At 45.2% G+C, this 21,940-nt stretch overlaps 2 protein-coding genes across 4 annotated transcripts in view; one reads left to right on the forward strand and one right to left on the reverse strand.

Annotated features, from left to right (window-relative positions):
* The window catches only part of NIPAL3 (NIPA like domain containing 3), a 51,852-nt gene extending 41,447 nt beyond the window's left edge, over positions 1-10,405 (reverse strand). For 2 of the 3 annotated variants that reach the window (XM_032391202.1, XM_032391220.1), the window contains exons 1-2: positions 10,280-10,405; positions 6,745-7,068 (exon numbers count right to left, since the gene is read on the reverse strand). In XM_032391202.1, the coding sequence (XP_032247093.1) occupies positions 6,745-6,837 (93 nt within the window). In that variant the 5' untranslated portion in view covers positions 6,838-7,068; positions 10,280-10,405. Of the gene's footprint in view, positions 1-6,744; positions 7,069-10,216 lie in introns of all 3 variants that reach the window. The other variant, XM_032391213.1, reaches the window with a different exon arrangement.
* A 1,489-nt stretch (positions 10,406-11,894) lies between these two features.
* The window catches only part of STPG1 (sperm tail PG-rich repeat containing 1), a 48,164-nt gene continuing 38,118 nt past the window's right edge, over positions 11,895-21,940 (forward strand). The window contains exons 1-2 of the mRNA XM_032418018.1: positions 11,895-11,933; positions 16,793-16,933. Coding sequence (XP_032273909.1) covers positions 16,861-16,933 — 73 coding nt within the window. The 5' untranslated portion in view covers positions 11,895-11,933; positions 16,793-16,860. The remainder of the gene's footprint in view (positions 11,934-16,792; positions 16,934-21,940) is intronic.

The following is a 21,940-nucleotide window of genomic DNA, read 5'->3' on the forward strand; positions in this document are numbered from 1 at the left end:
TATGCTTAGTAATTATTATAAAACTTTATATTGCATTCACCAATTGCTTTTATTCAATTGTATGAATAAAGAACTTCTAGATTGAGTCAGTACTTCCGAACCTGTTAAAAAGAAAGCCTGAGGCCCAAACTGGCATCACTTACGTCAAATCACCAAACTGGGGCTTAATACCTAACCTTACTGAAGTTCTAACCTCCTCCAGAAAGGTAATCTTAATTGGTCAGGAATCTTCTGATCAGCACCAATAAGGTAATCTGTCACATGGGCCCTCTCTATCCCCCAAAGGAAGATGAGGTAATCCATCTAATAAGACTCTTTTGTCCCCAAGGGAAAGTCACTTCACCTGAAGTAATTCTTTTTTCTGTTTATATCTTTCTTGTCTCGCGTTTAAAAACTCTTCCCTTTCAGGGCACCTGGGTGGCTCAGTCAGTTAAATGTCCAACTCTTGATTTTGGCTCAGGTCATAATTTCAGGGTCATGAGATGGGGCCCAATGCCAGGCTCTGCACTCAGCCGGGAGTCTGCTTGAGTTTCTTTCTCTCCCTCTGCCCTGCCCCCTGCACACACATGCACACACACTCTCTCTCTCAAATAAATAAATCTTAAAAAAAAAAAAAAAAGACCTCTTCTCTTTCTGTAGCCCTTTGGAGCTCCCCTCCACTTGCTAGAAGGGATGCTGCCTGATTCATGAATCAATTAATAAAGCCAGTTAGAGCTTCAAAATTTACTTAGTTGAATTTTTGTTATTTCACAAACCTTATGTCAAAGAAAATATTAAAAAGTGAAATTTGAGTGCATATTTTACATTCCTTCTTGTAGAGAAGTATGATAAGTGTCCATAAAATGTTTAAGTGTTAAAAGATAGACACTGTTTGGGGACAAAATTCTGTGGGGGAAACATAAGGGAGATACAAAATTAAGGAGAAAAAGGAATGATGTAAAATCTCCAACTGCTAAAGAAGAGCTTTTTCAGAAGGCTGATGGTAGGTATCAAGTGGGCTTTATATTCCAGGGACTATAAAAAAAAATACTAGTACTAAAATGTGCCAGAAATGACATACTTTGCAAATATAAACTTGTCACACAAGTTTTAAGTTTCAGATGTCAACCAAAGGAATGAGTGAGGCAATACACGGTGTTTCTTTAAAGGGTCAAGTCTGAAGACCCCAAAGGAAGTCCTTCACTAAGGGTGGCTCATTAAGAATACAGAGCAAGCACCTCAGCTTCATGGAGGCAGAGATCTGGGGAACAGACAGGAGCTCGGCCCAGAAACTCAGTTGACCTACGCTAATGATAAATGGTTGAAAGTTAACCCGCAAGGTTACTATGATAATAAGGGTGGGTGTTTCTGGAGTATTTTCATATCTACACGTTAGGTGTGGTGCAAAGCCCTTTCCATGCCTTGCCTTTGGGCCACAACCAACTGACGAAGTGGGGACTATTATGAGTCCGAATTTCTGCACACAAGTCGGAAGGACTTTACACATGAACAAAGGAAGGTCCAGAGAAGTGCAAGAACTTGCCCAAGGTGGGGACGGGGAGGATTTGTGTGGCTCGAGGCCTGATTTCCAGTCTCCTGGTGGTAACTACTCCTGCAGACCATCTCCCGCTGTGTTCTCTCAGGTGTCCTTTAAAGGTGGCAAAGTGAATTAGGAAAAAAAATAACCCCGCCTCGTAAGTGCTCCATTCCCACTAGTGAAATGGGCAGCTGAGGTTTCTTTCAAAGGCCATTTCCACAAGCACAGTCATCTCCATGCATAATGACTGGCTACGGACAGACCTGGTTAGTAACAGCGCAATATAATTAAATGTCCTTTCATCCAGGCATTTCAAAGGGCTTCATCAATGTTAATTATGCCCCAAGCCCTTGTGAAGTGGTGCTTGGTTCAATTTTATGAGCATTTAACGTCAAGCAAAGGCGATGCCACTGGCCCAGGGGTTACACAGTTTGAACATACACCTATTAGCAGCCCTCAAGTGTCTGGCCAAAGAGTTGAGGTGTGCAGAGCTCCTGACATGAAGCCCCTCCTCCAGAGCCCAGAGCTTGAGAACTGTAAAATGGCGGTGTCTGGGTCTGCTGGCAGGGAGGGAAGTGAGGGCCCCTGCCTGGGTGGCTTCTGCCTCTGGACAAGCCACCGTGCTCCTCTTCTGCAGAGGAACCACGCCCGGTGTGTTCACAGAAGTTATCTAAAGTGCTAAGTGTTCAACAAGCACACGTACGTGGACGGCTAACCCAGAGCAGGGATTCGACCCTGGACTCTGTCCCAGAGTGAAACAACGGTTTCCCACTGAGGGGCAGGTTGTGAGAACCACCTGGTGTTGGCCTCAGGCCAGTGTCCTCACTTGCGATGTCTCTGGTTCTTGAGTTCCTTCACCCGCAATGTCAGTTGGGGAGGGTGCGTCTGAGGCAACATCTAGTCCGGCTCCCAAGTGGCTCTCGACTTCACTGGGCAGAGTCCACTGAGGTGGAAGGGAGGGGAGGAAGGAGGCAAGGGCCATCCTCATTTTGAAGGCAAATACCTCAGCGGGGGCTGCTGTCAGTGGAGGATCTCAACTACCCGAGAAGGACCAAGACTTGGCCAAAGTCACAGAGCAAGAAAGGGAAGGGCCAGACCTGATCAGGTCCTCCCAACACTTTGGTCTCCAATATACTGCAGGTGAGGTGGTAGTGAGGCCTCCCAACTATCAGGAACCTTGTCTTTGGGACATAGGTAGGCCCAATTGGGAGACTGTGAGAATAAAGGAGGCTCTATTAATATACATGGACATGAAGCCAGGACTTCCGGCCACTGTACTCATAGCGCAGTCTCGGAATGGGAAGTGCCACTAGCGAGGGAAGTAGGCTGAGGGCAACACTAGAAGCAGGCAGCAAGGTTTCAGACTCAGGGGCTTTCTCGGCGTGGCGTCAGCAGACCTCAATGTCAAGGGTGGGGCAGCAAGACCAAAGTCACTTCTCTCTCTGCTTCCGCTTCCCTGCGTGGATGTTGAAGACCAGCAATTCTGGGCTGGGGTCCTGCCATTGCCACTTACTGCTGTGTGACTCCAGGAGAGTTACCGTAACTCTCTGAGCCTCAGCTGCCCCTTTGAAAAATGGAGTGACTGTAAACGCTCACGGATTGTCACGTTACATGAAATAAGGCACGTGGTGAAAGACCACCCGGCACATAAAAAATACTAACACAATTCTAGCTCGTTACTATTATTTTTAAAATTTCCTTTTTTATTATCACTATTATTAGCAACAGCTCTAAGGACCCTCCTGGCTCCAAGAATTGCTCTTTTATCAGCTACAACTCTGGGAAAGAACGGTTTCCAGAAAAGCAGCCCAAGGTCACAGAGGCGGGAAACCTTGCTTGGATAGTGGTATCTGAGTGAAACCAGCTCAGATCTCCCGTTCCAAAATCTGCTTTACATCTGCCAACGAGGGCCTCTATTTAAACACCACGGTGATAAGACCAGTCATCACTTGCTATTTAAACTGACCTCCCACAATCCCTTGGGCTTGAAACTGCCAAGAGCTAAGTATAAACTGCATTTTGGCTTGCTCTGAGGGTTACTCACATTCAAATACAAGAGATGCATCAGTCTGGCTGAACCAGGCTCTGCTGCCCTGTAACCTGGCTTCAGGCCAGCTCTCTGACGCTTACCTTCTCCAGTAGGGGAGGCATTATCTTCCCCAGGATTGCTATTTCAACACTTAATAACCAATGTCAGGGAGAGAAGGGGCCTTGCAGAATGGCTGGCACAATGCGGGGAGTGGTGGATAAAAGCTGGTGGATAAAAGCAAGGGCCTTGGCAATGCACAGACTCAATTCGAATCCTAGCTTTACTACCTATTGACTGTGTGGCCTTGGGTAAGTTAACCTCTCTGTGCCAGTTTCCCAATATGTAAAATGGGATTATAATAGTATCTACCTTATGGGGCTTTGTGAGGATCAGCACAGTCCCGGCCATATAGTAAACACTCAACCACTGTTCACTGCCATTATGATCATGATGATTACTATAGTAATTGGAATTGGCTACAGAAGCATGATAAAGGACCTATATTTTCCTGCCAGGAAAACTGCCAAAGGTGATACCTGAGCTGGAGCTGGAAGGATAGGTAGGATTTCTATCAGTAGAAACAGGGGATGGTGCAGGCAGCTTCAGTTTCCTTCATCTGTACATTCAGGTCATCCTCCTAACCACCCCTGTAGGATGGATTTAAAGCTGAGCTGCAGAAGAGTTGCAGAGCTTTCCCCCAAGTTATAATGATAGAAAGCGAGAAAGCTGGGATTTGAAGCCAGGTCTCTCTGATTCTAAAGGCCATGCTCTTAACACCTGTTGTATCTCCATTTTTTATCAAATTCTGTCCTGAAGGGTAAGGTACTGACAGAAATAGCTCTCCCTCCCCAGACTGTAAACCCCTTCCCGGAAGAGATATCTCAATTATTTATACAGCCCCCTCCCAGGCATGGAGAGCAGGTGCTCAGCTGAAATGCCTATTTGCATTTCACTGAGGCCCGACTCTTCCGGACTGAGGCCAAGCCTCCAGGAACCCCAGGCTATGCCGCCTCCTGGGCAGCTGGCCTCCTGGCCTCTCTTTCACAAATCCCCCCTCCACACCACACCACCCCCCACCCTCCCCACCCCAACAACCAGGGCAGAGAGCAGGGCTGCCATTCAAGGCAAACGGCTTCCTCCTGACTTCATCCTGATCGAGTTGGACTTGAGCCCTCTTAATGTTCTCCTTGCCCCAAAGACAGATGATGTCAGGGCAGCCTGCCCAGCCATACAACCGCCTTCCGCTGAGAGCCACCCACAGGGCCAGAACCCCCAGAAACCTGTTCGCTGTGTGACTCCACCCCCCTGCCCGCCACAGATTGGACCAGGGTAGACACCTGACTCAAGCTGGCCAATCAGGTCTTCCCTCCTTCCAAGGTGCGGTAAGAGTCCCGATCCTTCCAATCTCCACTGTCCTTCCTACCTCTGGTTCCAGGAGCTACTCTGTACTCTTATAATAGTTTTTTCTTTTGCCTCATCACCTCTGAAATGGGTTTTTATTCCTTGCAACCAAAATAGACGTAACAAAATCAAGGAGGAGGAAAACAACTTCCCCAGGCAGAATTAAGTACACCTTCATCTGCTCCTCTTCGTAATGACAGGCACTTCTGCCTCCTGCATGGGCTAGGTGCTTTTTCATTGATCCCCGTGATTGGAGGGATGAGGGATGGAGGGAGGTATTACTACACCTCTACCCATAACAGAAGCTCTGAGAGGCCAAGTCATATGTCCAATGGCACTTAGCTAGGAAGGAGCAGAGTAGGGATTGGAACCCAGGTCGTCTTCCCTTTAACCCCCCTGGAACTTCAGTTGGCTCCTAACTTTGCCCATGTGCCTGTCTCCCACCTCAATTCTTTTTTATTTTATTTTTTTAAAGATTTATTTTATTTATTTGAGAGCGCGTGTGCACACAGCGTGGAGGGGCGGGGGGGTGCGGAGAGAGAGTCTGAAGCAGACTCCGTGCTGAGTGCAGAGCCCAGAGCGGGTCTGATCTCACAACGCTGAGATCAGGACCTCAGCCGAAACCAAGAGACAGAGGCTTAACCCACCGTGCCACCCAGGCGCCTCCTCCCACCTCAATTCTTCTTGTTGGTAGAGTTACCATGATTGATTTCTCTCTGCTCTGGCACGAAGGTATTTCTGTAATAAGTAACTGAATTAATTTGTAATTAAAATGGAAACTTACTAGAAGTCTCATGTGGGAGAGTGTTCTGTGTTTTCTTAGATTCTGTATTTGTCTATTTGGCATCCATTCATCACAGAACCAACTGTATTAACTGTATTTTCTTATGTTCTGTATGCTTGATGCTCTGGCATGTGTGGCCTCCCTCCCCAGGCACCAGACCCCCTCTGCCGGGCCAGCCAATTCTTAGAAATAGCAAAGGAGCATGCGCTGCAGCACTGTTTACAGTCACCCCAGCTTAGAAACAACCTGAACAGCCAGCAATAGGGAATCTGTCCAGAAAATTTTGATATGGCAACTCAACAGATTATTGGGCAATCATTCAAAAAGTATGCGTTAGGGGCGCCTGGGTGGCTCAGTCGTTAAGCGTCTGCCTTCCGCTCAGGTCATGATCCCGGGGTCCTGGGATCGAGCCCCGCATCGGCCTCCCTGCCTGGCAGGAAGCCTGTTTCTCCCTCTCCCACTCCCCCTGCTTGTGTTCCCTCTCTCACTCTCTCTCTGTCAAATAAATAAAATCTTTTTTAAAAAAAAAAAGTATGCGTTAAATCACTACTACTCGATGACATGGGGAAATACCCCCCCCACAGGCTTAGGTCAAACAACCAAGATGCAAAACTGTCTGTACGATCTGGTCCCAAATGTGTAACACCAAAAAAACACAGGAAGGACATATCCTGAAATATGAACAAAGCTTGTCTCCAAGTAACACAGTAGGTGATTTAAACAACAACAACAGATCTTCCAAGTGGGAAAGCATCCCTTTAAAAATATTTCTCTACCTTTCAATTTTTATGTCTTTCTCCAACCCCCTATTTTTATGTATTTCCATAAGCATTTCTTTCCTCTGGATTACACGTTCTCCTACCAGTGGGGGGGTGGGGGGGGTGGGGGGGAGGCGGCTGCCTGTTTCTGCCAGTGACAGGCACGCAGCCCCTGGAAACGTCTGTTAGCCAACACTGTGCTGTGTTACTCTCTTGTTAGAAAAACACAACATTTCAAAACCACAAAAGCTCTTGCCTTGTAGGAGAAGGAAAGCTCGCTGAGCGGGTCGGCGCTGCTGGTGGGCGGCAGCTGGTGCAGCTGCAGGGCTGCGCTGTGGGCTCGGTCCATGGTGCTCTAGAGGCACATCCCTGGGCCTGGCCTGGGAGCTGCTGCTACGCGGGGCCCAAACCGGAGACCATCTTCCCTGGCGGTGTTCACCTCCTCCCACCAGCCATCGGAGGACTTCAAAGCTCTTCTGGCTGGCTGACAGCTTCTCCCTCACCTCCACGCAGAGAAGTGCCAAGTTCTGTCTCTCCCAAGCAGACGGACAAGGGTGCAATTCCTTATGCTGGCGGTGCTCTAGGGGGGTGGGGAGGAGCATTAAAAAATGCATGTACAATGTGACATAGAGCCCAGCTTTGTAACCCGAGGAGGGAATACTACGAGGACAAAAAAACAACCTATCATGAGAAGTGAAGCCCTTAAAAAAATTGTATCATGCCTCTGGCCCCCTTGATAAAGATGTGGCTCATCTACCTCGGAACCTTTCCTCCCCCCCGCCCCCCCGCCCCATAAAACTCACCTTTTCTCTTCCCCCCTGTTTCTTTCATCCCATCACATCCTAATTTAAATCCTACCTTTTCCAGAGGCTCCCCTACACGTAAGAGGTGGGATACTGCCCTTATCTACCTCTGCAGGCCTCCAAAAAAATATCCCTTTGCCACAAAACAGGAACCATCTGTGTTCTGACTTAGGGAAGAAAGAATGAGAAGAAAAGCTATCTCTGTGGATGGTGGAAGAACTGAGCTGCTACTGAGGGTCAGTCGAGCACAGGTGAGCTAACACTGGGCCCCGGGAGAAGACCTGTGTGACTGGATCACATCGGCTCTGGGAGACTCAGGTGCCTCATCTGTAAAGTGGGGGTAATAATGTGGCCTCAAGTAAAATCGGCAATGACAGTAATTCGGACTGTCATTGTTAACTTTATCGGGCTGATAATTTTCAGCACAGGTCAAGCTTTTCTACCAAATAAGAAAGATGAAGTATATGCTCCTAGGGTTCTGGGAGGCATGGCCAGAGCACCTTACCACAGTGCTAAGGGTTTCTCTGAGGTCCTCGTATAGTAAAAAAAAAAAAAAAATCCATACAAATTCGGATTCTCCTACAAAGTCTGTTTTTTTTTTTTTTTTCCAACGTGGGAGCTTGAACTCACAACCCTGAGATTAAGACCTGAGCTGAGATCAAGAGTCAGATGGTTAACTGACTGAGCCCACCCAGACACCCCTCAATGTTTATTTTAATATAAAAATGTTACAGCTTTTGATCTGTTATATGCTACCTGTTTGCCTTGGCCAAGTCATTTAACTTTCCAGGCAGTCTTCTCTGCTGTAAAATACAGATAATAACATTCCTACCTCACCCCTCAGGGTTGTTGTGAGAATTTGATGAAATAATGCATGTAAAATGCATGCATAGCAAATGGCCAATGAATGGCAGCTATTATTAGTATTAATTTTATTCTTATCAGTTTAATTGCTGAATTTACCCAGAGATATTCCTTTCTTTCATGCATTCATGCAACAAATATTTATGGAGGGCTGACTGTGTGTCAAACAGATGCAGCCTCTGCCATGCCCCTAAGGCTTTAGAAAGTTGCCTCTAAGTGCTGTAACTTCCAGTTCCTTCTGTTATCTAGCCCTGCCCCCAGCAATCCTGGTTCCTGGAACAGCACAGTCATATGTCACAGGGCTAACACTGCGTCCAGCATCTAGGAGACACTGGATGCAGGGCTTAGCACTGGGGCAGCCAGGAAGACCATTTGGCTCAGGTCTCACTTTGTTGAAGGGCCTCAAAATTAAATTATTGCAGCTGCCTCCAGATGACATTATACATTCGCTGTATATTCAATACCGTAATTATATACACACACATATACATATGGTACATATCTATATACAATATATACAAGGTACACTCATCAGACAATTTTATAACTCACATCCCAGAACCAGACCTCCCTGACTGTAAAGACCTATGAATATTTGCAATCTTGTGAAAAGTATAATTATTCTTCACTATACTTCTTTGTGTGGGTGAAAAGCATGACTGTGTTAAATTTATGTATTTTAATGTTTTGAATATAGTAAAGAGTGGCCCAGGGAGAGACCTCCGAGAGACCCTTGCAGGCTTTCAACCTGGCCTGGAGCTGAAGGGGCACTGGAGCCCAAACTGGGAAGGTGTCTGCTGAATCCCCTGTTCAGTTGCAGCTTGCCAAGGTCCGGCCCAGAGCCCGGCATGGTGACCTCCAAACATACCTACTGACTGGCTAAAGGCAGGCCTGTGGAACACCTGGGGCAGCTTGCAGTCAAGAATGGAATGGCTTACTCAGGCCTAATCAACCACAACTCCAGAAATACAGCAGCTGTAGCCAGCCCCGCCCACAGGATGTCAGGGAAAGCAAACAGGCCTTGAGGACATGCCAATGGGGTGATGGAAACCCAGGCCTCCTAACCTTCTTTGGACCAGCCGCTTTGTTCAGGTGGGTTTCTGTTTTCGCTTTTGTTTGTGGAGTTGTTGCGGTCATTTAATTCCCTTTTTAAAAGCAGCTTCCCTTTTTGCCTCAGGGCAAAGGCCTCTAAGGCATCCCCTGCAGAGGCAGGAGGCTCTCCCTCAGCTAGGTAGGAGTTAGGACAGAAAGCTCTGCAGGAACTCTTTGCAAGTTTTTCTCCCTTTTAAGGCGCACACTGTTAACCTAGTGAACCTCCTTTTCTGCCTTCAAAGCACTTTTTCAGCCCTAACATATGCCCAAGAGGCAAGTGGCCAACTCTGTGTTCTCAGCGACCCCTTAATTCTGAGGCCCTCACAGCCAGCAGTAAGAACAGGGTCATTGACTCAAAAAAGGAAAGCTAATTCTCGGTGCTTGCTTCCATTCCATCCCCCGACCTGATCTCAGTGAATTATTTCACCAATCCACAGAGCAGGCTGGACAGATGAGAGGACCACAGCTCCTGGCTGCTAAGAGAAGGGTTTGTATTAGAACTTGGCTCTATCTGAAAAAAAAATCAATAAAACACGCCCTTTCCCACCACCTGACGATTCAGCTTCTGGCCGGTGGTGAGTGCCAGTTACGCCAAGCCCTTTCCTTTTCCTGGGCTTTGGCTCACTAAAGGGTTACACTCCTCCCCTCCCACTGAGCTGGAAACTATAACTTCCCGCATACAGTGTAGATCAAGAATGCCTCCCCGTATCCCACCTGCTAACTCCACCATCGGCTATTGCCAGGAAGCCCTAGCCGGCGTGTAGAGAAATCATTTTGGCAAAGTTACTGCATTTCACTTCCTGATTTGGTAAAGCCTGCCATCACCTACATTAAGGCAAACCCATGCCCCCCTGCAAAAGCGGGGAAAAAACCATTCCGAGGCAGCGAGACCCAGACCGGCAAGCCTGGTGACAGCAAGAAGGAAGGGTATTTGTACTAGGGGGCGTTAGATGATTCCAAATGCATTACCTTTCCTGAAAAAGCGAAGGCTGATTTGAAGTCCCCCCTGTCTCAGGCTTAATCACTACTCACCGGGCGGTGTCTCCTCTAAGGCCCACCTATCCCAGGTTTCTGAGAAATGACTCGGACTCTCCGCGCAACCCGGAGGCACAGCCTCCTTAATTCCTTCCCCAACTCAAGAGCTGCCTGGGTGCTGCAGTGTTTTGCTTTCAAAGGCCACGATTTGATTTGCCAGGCCGCCTGCCAGTCAGAAGCTGGCGGAGACTTCGTGCAGGCGAGTGGCTGCGAGGAGGGGGTGGGCGGGACAGCCTCCGGCTATTGGCTGCGCCGCAAAGCTTGCTTGAAGCGTAGTGGGAGCGCCTCGGGGAGGCGGGGCCCCTGTCGAGCTTTGCGCTCACCTGGAGGGGGTCCCCTCTAGTGGCCGCGCCAAGGACGTTGGAACAAACACCTCTCTCTCCGCCTGTCCTGGAGAGCTTGGGTGACTGCTCACCTCCCCTGCCCGACAGGTGGGCAGCCTGCCAGGAGTCCACCTTCCAGTTCTCAGCGCCACCTCCCGGGCTTTGCTCCTGCTGTTCCTCCACCTTATACTCCCACCATGCCTTCAAATCCTTCACGTCCCTCAAGACCCGGCTGCCCGCAAAGCCTTCTCGAGTCCTCGGGGGGGGGGGGGGGGCATATACAATTCCCTTGCGGGCCCTCCCCTAACACCTGTTGGCTGCGCTATGTGCCAACCCTCCCAGCGCGTCCGCCGCTCCGCAATGCCTAAGGTCTCCTAGTGAGCCTAGCACTTGATGAATGCTTCGGCAATGTACAACTGTATACAGTAAGCAATAAATGTACTCAACACGTGCTTGGAGCTTACACTTTTCCACTTACACGCATCTCACTTCAGATCCTCGCAATAACCCCGAGTGAGACTTTGAGCTCATGCCCATTTTACAGATGAAGAAATGGCATTTGGGCCCAGACCCCAAGGAGGCAGAAAGAGCCAGTTTTGGTTCAGATCTGGAGGCAGAGAGAGCTCAGAGGGAACACCTGAGAGCAGAACGAGGTTGGCATTTCGTAGGAACTACCCAAAGGACAGCGTGGCTGGTGCAAGATTTTTCTGGGGCGTGGGGTGGTACGAGCTGCCATCAGAGGACCGGCCAGGGACAGAGGTTTGGATTCATCCTAAACTTCTGGGGGGCCACTGCGGGTTCTAAGCAGGGGAGTGACAACATCACCGTGACTGCTCTGAAGCTTGTAAAGGGGGGATTCAAAGAACACTGTGTGTCTGTCCTTGTATCGTTGCCCGTATCAGTCTTTTTTCTTTTACTATTATACACAGAGCTTGGATGAATGTTAGTCGTCGTCTTCTAACTAGGATTTCCTGGTAGACAAAATTCTAAGGCTCTTGGTCTATCACAAGATATTTGAGGGGTCATTTAGATAACCCCCTATTAAGTTTCCCCACTAGTTCTGATGTAATTAACCCGAACCCTAAAATTCTGGCAGTTTCCCTAAGGTTTTGTATTTTGGGTTTTTTTTGTTTGTTTGTTTGGTTGTTTTTTTTTTTTGAAACGCCTTTAACGATTGGTCAACAACTTTTCACTCTAAAGAAACAGGAAACCATTGGCTAGTTACTCAGGAGGCGGCCTAAAGGGGGACTCTAGAATGTTAGGCCCGTGGTTTCCATAGCGACGGGGAGGCTGGGTAGCCCAGATTCAGCCCAGGGAGACCCAGCGAGGTAGGAGGCAGTTCCTGTCTGGGAACGGGTGGCGGGGTCGTGGGGAGGAGGACCTGCTGGGCGCGTGCTGGTTGGTGCTCCATGGTGGGAAGAAGCAGCAGTCGGAGGTGCACCTCCCTGATGGTGTGCCCTCAAAGCCCCCACCTAAAGGGGTGCTGATAATCACGGGGTGCCCTCCCCATGGGGCTCCTGCGAGGGGCGTGGCCATCTGAATCCCCTCTGCCTCTGCAAATACACACACAGATGGGGGCTCTGGTGCCGGGCAGTGGGTGGACGAAAAAGAGCTGAGTTCTAACCCTGGGTCCGCTCCAGTTGCGGGGGGGGGGGGGGGGGGGGGGGGGGAGAGCTCAGCAAAATCTTCCTGCTCTGCGCCTCAGTTTATCCATCTGTAAAATGAAAGGGTAAGATTGGAATTTAGCGGTCACTAGCCGGCTGCTAAAGCTCCTTCTCGCTCTCTGACATGCTTTCTTAGTTTCTCATATGAAAAGTATGACGTGGATTGTTTCCCTGAGTGCGCTTTGAAAAATGTAAAATACTTTCAAGATGCACCATAGCATTATGTATAACTGAATTGATAAAAATCTCATGTCCCCAAAACTGCTCATGCAAATACCGTAAAATTCCCCATAAAGTAACAGTATACGTGATTTAGTATGTATTGACATATACTGCACATTAATATGCATGTATAAATGTATAAGATATGTGATAATACTATAACATAAATGATAAAGTTTTTTTAAACATATAGTAGAGTGGAAACACATTTGTATTTATAGTCAGGTGAGTTAAATCCTTACAGAATGTAGCTCCCAAAGGAAAGAGTTGTATTATGACTACATCAGTGTGCATTATGGCTAGAATATATCTACCCCTAGTATTCATTCATTACACAGATATTATTGAGCAACTACTATGTGCCAGGAAACAGACTGCGGATTTAGTGAGGATTCTATTCTATTGGGGAGACCATATACAAAGAAGTACATATAAAATGTGATTTTGGGTAGTAAAAAGTGCATTGAGAAACATAAGGCAGGGTCAGGGGTAGAGAGAGAGGGGTGGTGCTCCTTAAGAGAGAGTGGCTAAGGAAGACATTCCTAAGACAGTTTGAGGAGAGACCCAGATGAATTTGATGACAGGGCCAAAAGATGATACCCAGCATGGGGAAGGAAAGAATTCCCATTCTACAAGGAGGTATTGCAGATGCTGAAAAGGTCCCATGTCTTTAGGTGGTGGGATATGACAGCTGCCTTCAAATACTTGAAGAATAGTCATATACAACCGTGGCTTTCAAACTTTTTGATGTGACCCATGGTAAGAAATGCATTTTATATTGTGGTCCAGCACATACACACATGAGAAAAATTTCACAAAAGACTGTAGGCTGTGACCTGCATTTTGAAAATCACCATTGTGGAAGAGGAGTGAGATTTAGTCCAGGCTGATTCCAAGGGGTGGCATTAGGATGAGTGAAGGGGGAGAAAATGAATCAGCTTTGGTACAGGCAGGAACTTTCTAGTAATTGGAACTACCCACCAGTGAATTGCCTCAGGAATTTTCAAACTGAGTTCTGGGGAAGCCCAGCATTCTGTGAAAATTCGACAGCCTCAGATATTTGCTTTATATTTTGAAAACGCTATGCAATAGCCTAGTTTTAAAAAACCAACCATATCCACTCAGGGCTGCCAAATGTCAAAATTGAGCATGTTAACGTTTAGTGTATGCTGCCTTAGAGGGTATGATAGTGGTTAAGAGTGAGCAGAAGTCAGGCTTCCTGGGTTCAAAGCCTGATTCCACCTCCTACTTCTGCTGTGACCTTGAGCAAGTCACCTAACTCTTCCCTCTAAACTTCAGTTTTCTTATCTATAAAATGAGGATAATACCTCACTGGATTGTTATAAGGACACCATGAAGTATTCTATACAAGGTATTTAAGACTGTAAGTGTTCAATAAATGATAGCTATTATTTTAAGCTGTTACTACATTATTCCTGTGCACGTGTTAAAACCTAATATTCATAAAAGCCTACCATGGACCAGGCAGCAGCATCTACTTCATTATATGGATCATTGTATTTAATCCATAAGCACCTTGAGAAGAAAGTACTGTTGTTATCATTCTCAGTTGATGGAGGGGGCAGTGGGCTCAAAAGATGAAATAACTCATCTAGAATCAGAACTAGGAAGTGGCAGAGCATAACCTTGAGCCCAGGGATACTCTTGATTACCATACAGGTGCTCACCTGGGAGTTGCTTGGACATATGCCATTGATAAGGAAGGTGGTATATCTTCATTACTCTTTTTCGACACAAGGAACTTCGCCAGTAGGGCACATCAGGGCAGTGCTCCGTTCACACCTGGGCTGCACCTGCTCTCATCCTGGCTTCACAGGTGTGCATACCAACACTGGAAAGCATTATCAGTAGTGTTGTCTTTAGGTGGTAGGGTTGTGGATTGTTTCAGAAAGTCTTTTTAATTTCTTATCTTTTCTAAAAATTGAAGGGGCACCTGGGTGGCTCAGTTGGTTAAGTGACTGCCTTCGACTCAGATCATGATCCTGGAGTCCCGGGATCGAGTCCCACATCAGGCTCCCTGCTCAGCGGGGAGTCAGCTTCTCCCTCTGACTCTCCCCCTCTCATGTGCTCGCTCTCTTTCTCATTCTCTCTCTCTCAAATAAATAAACAAAATCTTTAAAAAAAATTGATAAGGTGCCCATATCACCATTGTAATAGGAAGCTTAAATTTTTTCTAATCACTTGTAGTTCTAACATATTAGTGCATTTTAATTTATTATTTATTTATTTATTTATTTTTAAGATTTTATTTATTTTTTAACAGAGAGAGAGACAGCAAGAGAGGGAACACAAGCAGGGAGAGTGGGAGAGGGAGAAGCAGGCTTCCCCCTGAGCAAGGAGCCCGATGTGGGACTCGATCCCAGAACCCTGGGATCATGACCTGAGCCGAAGGCCGACGCTCAACGACTGAGCCACCCAGGCGCCCTCATTTATTTATTTTTTAATTAAACTTTTTGTTTGAGTGTAGTTGATAAACAATGTTACATTAGTTTCAGGCATATAACACAGTGATTCGCCAAGTTTGAACATTAAGCTGTGCTCACCTCATTAGTGCGTTTTTAAAATAAGAGCTTTATTGTAGCTAGGGAAGTAGATGGTAGAAGTACTAAGTACTTAGTAGAAGTACTAAGACAACGACACAGCACTGTAGGGTGGTAAGGGAATGGTGGTTGCTTTTATAGATCCTAAAAGACATTTTTATACTAGAGCGGCCATGTTGCTGTGAGCATTATTGATTTCTGGTGCTTTGAATCTCTTAGCCTCTTGGAGTGTGTTGCCAATAACTCTCGTAAATATTAAAATTTCAGTATAGAGTGTTATACAGAGAAGCTTGAGCATTGCCACTGTGAGAGAGTCAAGTGAGGAACAAACACTGAAGGTGAAAAGGATTGGTAGAGCACGCCATCATTCATTCAGTCCTTCCTTTGTCAATAAATGGCGTGAGTGCCTGAGGAAAAAAAGATGGGCGAAATAGAACTCATCTGTCCATGAAAGATTTTTTTTTTTTTAAAGATTTTGTTTATTTATTTGAGAGAGAGATGAGATAGAGAGAGAGAGCATGAGAAGGGGGAGGGTCAGAGGGAGAAGCAGACTCCCTGCTGAGCAGGGAGCCCGATGCGGGACTCGATCCAGGGACTCCAGGATCATGACCTGAGCCGAAGGCAGTGGCTTAACCAACTGAGCCACCCAGGCGTCCCTGTCCATGAAAGATTAACTGCTATGGAAACTGAATCCTGCTCCTGCTGTTAACAACTAAAACCCAGACTCTCATGAAGCAACTGGTTTTAGACATAAGATAGCTTGGTTTGGCGTTTCCTCAGAAAGGAAAAACAAGGCGAGCCCTGCAGTTACCCGAGCTTCCTGCTGGGGGCAGTTTCCAGGCCACCGTTCAGGGAGAGGGGACCCAAACAAAGCCCAGCTTTCTGGGTTGGGGAGATAGAAATCAGAGTTCAGGGAGCCCAGAGAGGTTGGCAGGCGAGAATTCTACCACTGAACCACCCATGTGCCCAGAGAGGTTGGAATCTATGGGGGAGAACGCCACAGAGGAGGGACCTGCACAGATAAAGTTCAGGAATAGGAAGAAGGTTCTCCTCAAGTATTTGACTGACTGGTGATGACCATGACAGTGAGATACTACCATTCAACCACTAGAATGCCTAAAATGAATAAAACTTATCAAACAAGTGTTGGTCAGGATGTATAGCAATTGGAACAACCTACCGCTACACATATCGATGTGGAAGAATCTTAAAAGCTTTGTGTAAAAAAAAGACAGTCACAGAACGGTACATACTGTATGATTACATATATATGACGTTCTAGAAAAGGCAACTGTTGGGACAGAAAGCAAAGCAGTGGTTGCTAGATGCCACGGTTGGGAGGGTATTGAAGGCGAAGAAACAGAGGAAACCCTTTGGGATGATGGGTGTATTTGTGTGTGAATTGTGACGGTATTTGACACAATTGTAAACATTCGCCAAAACTTAAAATTGTACACTTAGAACCAATGAATTATATTGTATGTCAATTATCTTGATAAGGATACATTTCTAAAAATCAAGGCTTCGGTAGCTCTGTAAGCAACATCAACAATGAACCCTTACAGGATTCCTATTACAGGCAGCACAATATGCTTGGAAGTTAGGGTTGTAGCACTAGGTAAATCTCCGCCTCTACCCAGACGATTGCTCAGTCTGTTCTGCAGATGGAACAGACCCCAATCAACATAGTTAACGAGAATGTGAAATGATCCCTACAAATGCTGTATTTTGCTGTTCCAGGTACTTAGAAGAACACGTAGTAGAGTTTTTCATCAAACAAATGGAACATATCACAGAACTTTGCTAAGATGGACAACTCGACACACAAAGACCAACACCCTGACAAAAAATATTCCAACCATGCCAACAAATTACAGAAAGGTCTTGTGAATTTATTAACAGATATCTTTGAGGGGAGGAGAGAACTCTTTTTTTTTTTTTAAAGATTTTATTTATTTATTTGAAAAGAGAGACACAGCGAGAGAGGGAACACAAGCAGGGGGAGTGGGAGAGGGAGAAGCAGGCTTCCTTTGGAGCAGGGAGCCTGATGCGGGGCTCGATCCCAGGACCCTGGGATCATGACCTGAGCCGAAGGCAGACGCTTAACGACTGAGCCACCCAGGCGCCCCGAGAACTCTTTTTTTAAGATTTTACTTATTTATTTGAGAGAGAGAGAGAAAGAACATGAGTCGGGGGGGGCAGAGAGAGAGGGAGAAGCAGGCTCCCCACTGAGCAGGAAGCAGGACTTGGGGCTCCATCCCAGGACCCTGAGATCATGACCTGAGCCGAAGGCAGACGCTTTAACTGATTGAGCCACCCAGGCGTCCTGAGAACTCTTGACATATGTCCTTTTTGGCACGTAAGAACACATTTTAGAGGAATATTGTAAATTCTGCGTCATACCCACAAGGCCATCCTTAAGACATACCAGATAGATTGCTTTGGTGGCTCCTCACTGCTTCTTGGGTGATGACTGGGAAGAAACTGTGAAAAGAAAGGATGAGGAGGGAAGTAGGAGGAAGTCTATTCCCCACACTTGTTATTTCTAGGTATCTGGTAAAAATCTCAGTCCTCACACTTAGATGTGTAAAGAGATCTTACTTTCTCGATTCCTAAAATTAATGCAAGCCCCCCACGCTGCTGGGTTGGTGGCAAGTTGAACTCCAGCCATTATGGGTACAAATCCTATGTCCTCCTTGTTTCAAGTTTTGGATCTTTCTCAGTAGAAAAAGGTGGTGTGATGGCTGCGTGGGGGAGGGGAAGGAGCACTAGGGTCATTGCTCATCCATCCACACGGGGGAGAGCTCCACTGTCCCAGCCCACAGGCTCCCTTTGGTTTTGTTGGTATGTGCTAATTCTGGACCACACCTGGGGTTTCGGAATCCTTGCTGGGGCTGGAAACCTCATTCCAAGATCCTGACTCCACCACTTTTTCTTTCTTTTGGGGTATTTCCCCCTCTCTGGTGCACTTCTAGAGTCCCTGCTACTCTCCAACCCAGAGCCAGACCTTTCTTTCTTCCTCCCATCCTTCGATTTTGTGCTGTTTTTCTTTAATACTTTTAAAAATTGAAGCATTCAGAAAAAGTACACAAATCATACTTATACAGCTTAATCAATATTCACAATGAAAATACAACCGATAGAATCACTCTCTCAGACCAAGAAAATAGAATCGCAGCAGTATCCCAAAAGCTCTGTCTTGTCACTACCCCTTCTCGGTGAAAGTAAATACTACAGCTATCCTGACTTCTAATATCATTAATTACTTTAGCCTGTTGAACTTTTTAAAAAAAAGATTTATTTATTTATTTTAGAGAGACAGAGACAGAGCGCACCTACACGGTGGGGAGGGAGGGGCAGAGGGAGAGAGAATCCCAAGCCCATTCCCCATTGAGCTTAGAGCCCGTGGGGGTGGGGGTGAGCTTGATCTCATGACCCTGAGATCATGATCTGAGCCTAAATCAAAAGCCAGATGCTTAACCCACTGAGCCACGCAGGAGCCCCTACTCTGTTTTTGAACTTTAGATAAATTGGAATCATACAATATGAAGTTTTTTCTCTCAGCCTTTTTTCATTCACGTTTGAGAGATTTAACTTCATGTTTCATATATCAGTTAATAGTTCGTTTTTGTTGCTATTAAGTTTTTCTCTGTTTGAATACAGCGCCATTTATTTATCCATTCTACTACTGAAGGACATTTGGGTTGTTTCCAGTTTGGGGCCACTATGAATAAAAGTTCTTCTAACTAGGCTCGTACATGTTTTGGGGACATACATGTAAGGTATGTATGTCATCAATACCTCAGAGTAGAATCGATGGGTCCTAGGATGTGTTTATGATCAGCTTGGTGGATACCGCCATTTTTCCAAAGTACTTTTGCCAATTTTACTTCTTTACAAGCAACGTATGAGAATTCCAGTTGCCCCACATCATCACTGGTATCTTTTGCACATAATGGTTTTAATTTGCATTGCTCTTTGATCAGTGAGATTGAGCAATTTTTCATATGTTGGTTGACCTTTAGAATATTCTCTTTGGAGGAGTGATTGTTCAAGTTTTTTGCCCTTAATTTTATTGGATTTTTCTTATTTTTTTTTTAAAGATTTTATTTATTTGACAGAGAGAGAGACAGCGAGAGAGGGAACACAAGCAGGGGGAGTGGGAGAAAGAGAAGCAGGCTTCCTGCTGAGCAGGGAGCCCGATGAGGGGCTTGATCCCAGGACCCCGGGACCATGACCTGAGCCGAAGGCAGACGCTTAATGACTGAGCCACCCAGGCGCCCCAAGAGTTCTTTAAACCATTCTAGAAATGAGTCAATTTGTCAGCTACAGGGAGAGTAAATACTTTCTTTCAGTCTGTGACTTTCCTTTCCATTCTTAATGGTGTGCTAAGCAACAGAAGGTATTAATTTTAATATAGCCCAATTTATCCATCCTTTCCTTTTTAGTGTATGTCTGTCCTATTTGAGAAATCTTTGCCTAGCCCCAAATAATTTCTTCTAGAAACTGCATTATTTTACCTTTCATGTCTAGACCTACAATCTGGTTGGAATTGTTTCTGTGTATGGAACAAGGTGGATGTGCAAATTTGGTGTTTTCAGGATCTGTATCCAAGTGACCCAGCACCATTTATTGAAAGGCCATTCTTTTTCTACTACTCTGCAGATCTGCCTTTGTCATAAATCAAGTGTCCATGCATATGCAAGGCTACTTCTGGATTCTTTATTCAGCTCAAATACTACACTTTTTTTTTCAAATACTACACTGTCTTAATTACTGTAACTTTATTTTTTTTAATATTTTATTTATTTATTTGAGAGAGAGAACGAGAGAGAGAGAGCATGAGAGGGGGAAGGGTCAGAGGGAGAAGCAGACTCCCTGCTGAGCAGGAACCCCGATGTGGGACTTGATCCCGGGACTCCAGGATCATGACCTGAGCCGAAGGCAGTTGCTTAACCAACTGAGGCACCCAGGCGCCCCTAATTACTGTAACTTTATAACAAGCCTTGAATCTAGTAGCATAAATCTTTCAGCTTTGTACCTTATCTTGATGATTCTTGGCCCCATTGCATTTCCATATAAATTTTAGAATCAACTCATTAATGTCCTAAAGATAAAAATCCTTACTGTCATTTTGGCTTGGATTTCATTGATTCTAGCAATCATTTTAGGGATAATTTACATCTCTACAATATTGAGTTCTCCCATCCATGTGCATTTCTTTTATTTAAATCTTAATTTTTCTCAAAAATGTTTTACAGATCTCTATGTAAAGATCATGTGTATCTTCTTTATGTCTGTCTGGGCATTTGATTTTTATGCTGTTATAAATGGTAATATTTTAATTTCCTTTTCTAATTGTATCCTAATATAGAAATAAAACAAATTGACTTTTGTATATTGACCTTGATTCTAGTGACCTTACTAAATTCAGTGATTACCCCTCATAGGTTGTTGATAGATTCTCCTCAAATTTTTCCATGTATAATCTTGTCATCTGTAGATAATGACAGCTTTATTTCTTCCTTTCTGATCCATACATTTTTATTTATTTTTCTTGACTCTTGTACTGGTTGGAGTCCTCTGGGACAGTATTGAGAAGAAGAGTGACAACAGTCTCCTGGTTTATCTATCTCAGGAGAAAGCTTTTAATGTTTCACTATTCGGTATTGTGTTTGCTATAGGCTTTTTAGCATAGATAGCTTTTATCAGATTAAGGAAATTTGCTTCTATTCCTAGTTGGCTAGGTTTTTTTTTTTTTATCCTAAAAAGACATTAGATTTTATGAAATGCTTTCTGTATCTACTCAACAGATACTTCACCAAAAAAAGATATGCAGATGGGAAATAGCATATGAAGAGATGCTCAGCATCATTAGTCATTAGGAAATTACAAATGGAAACCACAATGGGATACTACTACACAGCCCATGGGATGGCTGAAATGAAGAAGCCTGCCATTGTTGATGAGGATGAGAAGGAATAGTAACTCTCATACACTAATAGTGGAGACGTATGAAGGCACAACTTCGGGAAAGAGTTTAGTAGTTTCTTTAAAAGTTAAACATTTGAGGGCACCTGGGTGGCTCAGTCGGTTAAGCGTCTGCCTTTGGCTCAGGTCCCAAGTCCTGCGTCGGGCTTCCTACTCACTGGGGAGCCTGCTTCTCCCTCTGCTGTTCCCCTTGCTTGTGCACGCTCTCTCTCTCTCAAATAAATAAAATCTTAAAAAAAAACAAAAAAGTTAAACATTTGATCCAGCCATCCCACTCCTGAGTATTTACCCCAAGAGAAATGCAAATGTATGTCCACTCAGAAGACTTGTATTGGAATGTAAATAACAGCTTTTATTTGTAATATCCCCAAACTGGCAACAACTCAAATTTCCATCAGCAGTGGATTAATGATTGTCACATTTCTATACAATGAAATACTACTCAGCAATAAAATCAATGAAGCATTGGTACTTCAACAACATGGATGAACCTCAAAATAACTATGCTGAATGAAAGAAACCAGACAAAAAAGAATACATGCTACATGATTCCACTCTGCATCTACTGAGATGATCATATGGTTTCTCTTTTTCAGTTGATCAATATAGTGAATGACATTGACTTTCAAACGTTAACCTATCTTTGCATTACTGAGATAAACTCCACTTGGTCATGATGTATTATTTTTTTTATATATTGTTAGATTTAATTTACTAAAATTTTTCTAAGAATTTCTGCATGTGTGTTTATGAGGGTTATTGATCTGTAGTGGTTCCTCCCACGCCCACCGTGATTCTGTCTCATTTTGGTATTAGGGTGATGCTGGCCTCCTGGAATGGACTGGGAAATGTCTTATCCTCTTCAGTCTTCTGGGATAGATTATAAAAAATTGATAG

Source organism: Phoca vitulina, unplaced genomic scaffold (assembly GCF_004348235.1).
Source record: "Phoca vitulina isolate PV1807 unplaced genomic scaffold, GSC_HSeal_1.0 scaffold2, whole genome shotgun sequence".
NCBI classification, from domain to species: Eukaryota; Metazoa; Chordata; class Mammalia; order Carnivora; family Phocidae; genus Phoca; species Phoca vitulina.